General features: G+C 38.2%; 1 protein-coding gene across 2 annotated transcripts; it reads left to right on the top strand.

Annotated features, from left to right (window-relative positions):
* The first annotated feature begins 2,917 nt into the window (after window positions 1-2,917).
* LOC127808271 (protein RADIALIS-like 4) lies at window positions 2,918-5,021 on the top strand. Of its 2 annotated transcripts, none has more exons than XM_052346735.1 (2): window positions 2,918-3,393; window positions 4,757-5,021. In XM_052346735.1, exon 1 carries the CDS (start codon window positions 3,100-3,102, stop codon window positions 3,379-3,381), a length of 282 nt encoding a protein of 93 aa, XP_052202695.1. In that variant the 5' UTR covers window positions 2,918-3,099; the 3' UTR covers window positions 3,382-3,393; window positions 4,757-5,021. The 2 variants fall into 2 exon arrangements, with proteins under 2 accessions (XP_052202695.1, XP_052202696.1); XM_052346736.1 differs by having other exon boundaries at window positions 4,754-5,021.
* Window positions 5,022-6,000: the final 979 nt, after the last annotated feature.

Below are 6,000 nucleotides of genomic sequence, written 5' to 3'. Positions count from 1 at the left end.
CCAATCGATACTCTTCAAGTGTGAATTAAATAAACTCTCTAAAAATATGCAATGATCTAAAATCTTGCGTATAGGTAAACACACAAAAATTTATCACGTCCCAAAAGTATTTAAACCATGGTAATAAAGAACCACCATTGGCTTTTTACCACTAAGCCAATTCCTGAATTAACATTGTAGTCCTACGCCATCTACTAAGGAACATGCTTTGAAGTCTCCAGGGGCATAGATCAACTGGCAATAGAAGAATGTGTTGGGATGTTAATTTTTGGATCTTGAGGTTCCGTGTTCGAGCTCTGGTTAAGAGATAATTCAACAAACAATAAGTGATCCAGAAAAATGAAAAATATTTGCCACCCTCACATTTGCGGTTGTGCTAGGGGTCGAAATCTGCCTGTTAGATTCCTTGATTTACCTCTTTTGCTAAAATTGTAAGGTCGAACAGCGGAGACGTTCGTGATGGTGCGTTAACCAAAAAAAAAAAGAAGAAAAAAAGAACACACTTTGAAAGGGAAAAGATGACCAAAAAAAAAATCATAGACATCAACTTTCCCTAAGATGGACCAAAAATGATAAGGATTCTAAATATCAAAGGAAAGGTACATTTTATACATATTCCTAGCGCATTTACTGATATCAACCATGAGCAGGGCCCTCCACCAGAGTATCTGAAGTTTAGTGATCCAAGCAAGTTGACTAGATGGGGCAAATGGTATGCCTCCGTCTCAAATGTTGCAGAAGTAATTACTTCTGGTTAATTATTTAAAGTTGGCCTGTAAACTTCCAAAACTTGCGTTAAACAAGGCACAAGAATCTATCAACCTGACACTTCCAATGTGCAATGCAAACTCACCTCTGGCAAACTTCACAAGCATTGTAGAACTATAAACTAGGGCTGAAACCAATTTTTAATATACGAAATTTAGTAGCATTAAACCATGCCATCACTGCCAAACACAAAAGATCACAACTAAGAAGAAACCAGCTTTTATTGATAACTTGTCACAAAGTTCATGTTCTGAAGTAAAAAACTCAATGCTACTCTTAAAATGGAGTCCGTGATGCATGAATACACTGCCTACTAGTACTATCAGTCAAAGAAATTTTCTAAAGAAAGTGTTCTCAGATGTCAATTATTTGGATAAGGTAAGTCTCAACTCACTCCAAATTGAAGCCTATTTCATATGCGTGTATGCCCAGATTGGAATACTAGATGTGAAAGTTTTAACCTGAATCCCATGTGGGAGAGAAATTTAATTCAACTCTCCAAAGGTAATTTGATTACGCATTGTCCTTTAAATGTTTCTAAGGTAAGAGCTCCACATCACAAAGAAACATCATGGGTAAAGCTAGCTGCCAAAGAAATTTCATAAATAATAAATAAGAAATTGGCTGATAATTCGCCTCACAAGAACCAAATATCAACTCTCCCGGTGTTGGGGAAACTACCCAAATGGTCACTCCATCCATCATAACCATCACATCTGGATTGGAAAGAGGTAACCTATGAATTCCTCGGATTAATTTTTAATTAGCTTAAGTCACTCAGTAAGAGCTTTTATTATACTTATCTCTAGGAACACACAGGAGTAAAGATCTAGAAATGCAACTTTCCCCACAAGCATAATGGGATCTTTGTGCCCTGGATTGACGTCTAATTAACATTGAGGTCATTGTGATCCCTTTTACCTGATGAGGGAGCAGTCAGAGCAATTTGGCCTGTGCCCTGTAAACAGAATGAACTGAAGATTTGGCATGAGCAACACATCAGGTTCCACTATGAGGAAATAACTGTCTAAGAACAAAGAATTCATCAATCTGATCAGCAATGTCAAACAACTGCAATAAGGTGGAATTCACAGGATTGAACTTTCTCTCTTTGCTTAAATGCTCATGAATTGTCCAGTTAAACCAGGGATGTAGAGTCCCATCTTATAAATCGACATCAAGTGTTGACATGTTACGATTTCCCATGGGGAAGTTAGTAAAATGAAACTTGCAATATAGAAATAAAGACCTGCCATTTTCTGCTGTAATTTTTTCCCTTTGCTAATTTGGCGAGAGAAACGTCGAAGAGTTTAGACGTGGCAAACTCTGAAGATAAACCGACAATTAACAGATTTCCAGAGGAGGCTGTCAGTTACGGCAAAGTCTTTTACTTGACATACCAAAAGCTTCATACTCATACAATCTACTGAAAGCTCCAATGGTTGTCTAACCCGCTGAGTCAGCAACAATTGGACAACCGTCTGCCCTTTTTTATGCCATGAGCAAAAAGAAGAAGAAATGGATTAGCTCTTGCTGTGGAAACAAATAAGACAATTATTTTTGTCCTGACAGCTAACCGCAAGTGGCCTGAAGACACCGAACGTACCTCTACTTCCATTTCCCAAGAATAATCATTGTAATCCACAATCAATCTAGATTATTATTATGCCAACGTTCTGAATTAAGTGAGACTAAAAAAATTCATCCAAAGAAGACAGGGAATATCTTAGTGATCTTTTATTGCAGGGATAGGAATTCATTTTCTTCTTGGCGTCTATATCAAAAGGAAGGCTACGAATTCGGGGATCTAATCCCCACAAGTTGGTGAATTCTCCAGGAAATCCACTTGCTGATGATAATGTAAAAGGACAAGAAAATGACTTTTAAAAAATGAAAAAAAGAGCTTGTCATTTGACACACTTTGCTGATTCTCTTACCCCTCTTATCCAAGTGAAACTTGCTTCATGTGGTGGTGGCCTTTAAGAAAACGACGGATGACCGCTCGTCTTATCTCCCTCCTAAAAGCTGAAAAAGAAAATATTCGCCAACTAGCTCCAACCCCCCCCCCCCCCCCCCCCCCCAACCTTTCCCTCCAGTTTATAAGGAGCTGGCATGGCAATGCCTCGTCCATTCTATCCCTTGACTTCTTTCTTCTCCATTGACTGAGGCAGCTCTTTGCTTTCTAAGTTCCTTTCCTTTTGTCGACGCTTTTCACTTTCAAGTACTGACCTTAGTTCCAAACTGCATCGACATTCTATTTCCTACAAGCATCTACCTTTAGCCCATATACGCAAAACCCTTCTGATTCTAAACTATCACTCACTAGTCGAAATGGCATCCAGTTCTATTACTTCTTCACGTAGTTCTGGCTCATCTTGGACACCAAAGCAGAACAAGCAATTTGAAGAGGCTTTAGCCTTTTTCGACAAGGACACCCCTGATCGTTGGCAAAATATAACCAGGGCTGTGGGTGGGAAATCAGTGGAGGAAGTGAAGAGGCATTATGAGATCCTTGTGAATGACATAATCCAAATAGAATCTGACCAGGTACCTCTGCCTAATTACAGGACCACAGAGAGGAACGGTAGAGGCTTCAGCAATGAACGACAGTAGTTTGGTTTGGCGGTAATATAATTCTCTTTGCCATAACATACTATATTGTAAATTTTATCTGTTATTGCACTCTATAGTTCCTTCTTTGTCAGTCATTTTACCTAGCTCTATTTGTAACCAGCTAAAATACCTAATTTCCCCGGTATTTTCCTTGTACTGAGATTCAGGGAATAGTTCACCGTGGTCCACTTATCTATCTAGCATGACAAGAAATCTCCAAATGTCTTAAGTTGATAAATAATAGTAATCCATTGGTTAGATCAGGTAATTTCCAAAAAATCCCACAATGTTTAGCATTTATTAGAAGTGGTGTCTTTATCTTCTAGACATATCTGGCGAATCCCTATAATCTGAATTTGGAAAACGTCTTCATATTTGTTCAGAACAAGTCACAACATTAACAGAATTAAATAACCAAAACTTGGATGAAAAACATATTTGTTAAATATGGCTGATTATCAGTCTCACTCAGTACAAATACGTCCCCTTTACTCATACCAGGATTTAATAGTACCATCAAATGTTCTAATATCTATAACATCTTTAGGTGATGTGTTATTCCAATTTGCGGGAGTTATGGACGAGAGTCCTTGTAAATGATAAAAAAAAATTATATAACTATAGCAATAATTTTACAGAAGTGCACACATCCATAACTTGGGAAGAAACTACATGAACCCTAATAATATCTATAACGCATGCTCTTGTTCCCTTCTTTCATACTCCAAGCACCCATATGTCAGTGCTTAAGACCAATACTTTACAGATCTAGCGTAGCAAAACACCCAGCAGCACTTTCATTTGGATTATTGTCTTATAGCATGTGCCTTCTCCAAAAGAACATAAATAAAAAAAAAAAGGCGTCTAAACCAGCTTAAGGCCAGCACTAGATTCATCTTTGCTTAATACGTAAGAAAACACTAGCTTTATGAATAATTAGACTCATAGCCCATCTTTTTAAAACAGGATAGAAGTTTCCTTCCTCACCATGAAGCTAAATTCTAAAGATTCATCCTCTCCCTATATCTATTTGTCGGTTAGATGTAGATGACTAAAGTGAGATTCCAGGTATACTCAGCAATACTGTGGACCTGTAGATAAGTACACTTCATGACTGGGATAGCTTCCAAAGAAATGCTACAGATTAATTAATTTATGCAATTTGGGAGTAAATAGCCTTGCAGAAAATAGGGTCACAACATAGAGATGATTAGAATCTGTGTAACCGACCCATCCACTAAGACTAAGGCTTAGTGTGTTTTCATTGTTGGAAGTTAAATACCATATTTCCCATGAGAATCTATCATGCATGTGTCAGCTTTCATTAAGAACTAATTCTTAAATTTTCCTATCTATTTTCGTTTGTTATCAGCAGGCTTATGAATAACCAAAGCTCCAATGAAGTGAAAGTCCGTCAATGATATTATGGATGCATGTTATAAATTACTATGCAGATGCATAAATATCTAAGATAGATGGCTTGAAATTGGCTACTATTCTCTTCGCTCTTCTGTCTTCCTTGTGGCATTGAAGCAATCCATGTAACTGTTTATCCCCTTTAGTGTGCCTTATTGTAATGGATTCTCCAATTCAGTTCGTATCAAATAGTTTGTGTATTTTCCATCGAAGTATTCACTTATTTGCTCACATAAAAGCTTAATCTCCTTTTCTCATCGTCTTACCAACAAAATTCCTAGTAAAAACAGAAAGCGAGACAAGCTAAGTCCACCATGAGGCATATACATGTTCAAATAAACAAAATCATCGACACTAACAGAATTTAAACAGGAGATTAATAAATAAACGAACAATAATCTCCGATTTGAACGCTGGCATCAGCATATCTCTCTCATCATTAATAAGCGAACAATAATCTGAACAGATCATTCGCACCATCTTTTGTTGAAGCAGTAACAGTAATTTGCATATAAATTGAAATTGATTACAGCAAACCTCCCACAACACTAATCCACAGCAATATACTCAGCACAGTAACAGCAAGGAAAAACAGCAGATAAAGATATGCAGTGTCACAAACCCAGATTCCGGCAAGGCAGGCGGCAATCGGAGAACAATGGTTCGGCGAGTACACCACCGGAACAAGGAAATTGGCAAAAAGCAAAACGAACGACGACCGAGACACGCTGGAAAGCGTTGTCCTGAAGACAAAAACGCCATGCTCCGGTCACATGTAGGCTTCGGCGACTGTCCACACAGGATACAATAGTTGGCTTCGGTGAACGGTGACCACGAACGGCCGAATCTGTCAGAACTCTCAAAGGCACTTGCTCTCTGTGGCGGACAGAACTCCGGAAAGAAACCAGACACAAGAAGAAACACTCAAGCGGGCGATGCGAAGGGCAAAGCTCGACTAGTCTTATATAGCTGAGTCGAGGGCACCGAACAATCGCTATATTCAAGCCGGCATTGTACATCGGCATAAATTTCCGACGCTTGAGGCAACCAAAGTGACAAAAAACAATAACTCAGAGTTTGCTCGGAATCCCGCACGAACTTGACGACGCTGGAGGAAAGAAAAGAAAAGAAAAAGAAAAAGAAAAAGAAAAAGAAAATAATTATTATTTAAATTTTCATAAAAATATGTATATGTTGTCATCT

The sequence above is a fragment of the Diospyros lotus genome, chromosome 8 (genome assembly GCF_014633365.1).
Source record: "Diospyros lotus cultivar Yz01 chromosome 8, ASM1463336v1, whole genome shotgun sequence".
In the NCBI taxonomy this organism is placed as follows: Eukaryota; Viridiplantae; Streptophyta; class Magnoliopsida; order Ericales; family Ebenaceae; genus Diospyros; species Diospyros lotus.
The sequence above is the reverse complement of the archived record's forward strand: the minus strand, read 5'-3'. Positions and strand labels throughout refer to the sequence as shown.

Excerpts from the sequence above, each read along its gene's own strand:
- LOC127808271 (XM_052346735.1), top strand. The coding sequence starts at position 3,100 with ATGGCATCCAGTTCTATTACTTCTTCACGTAGTTCTGGCTCATCTTGG.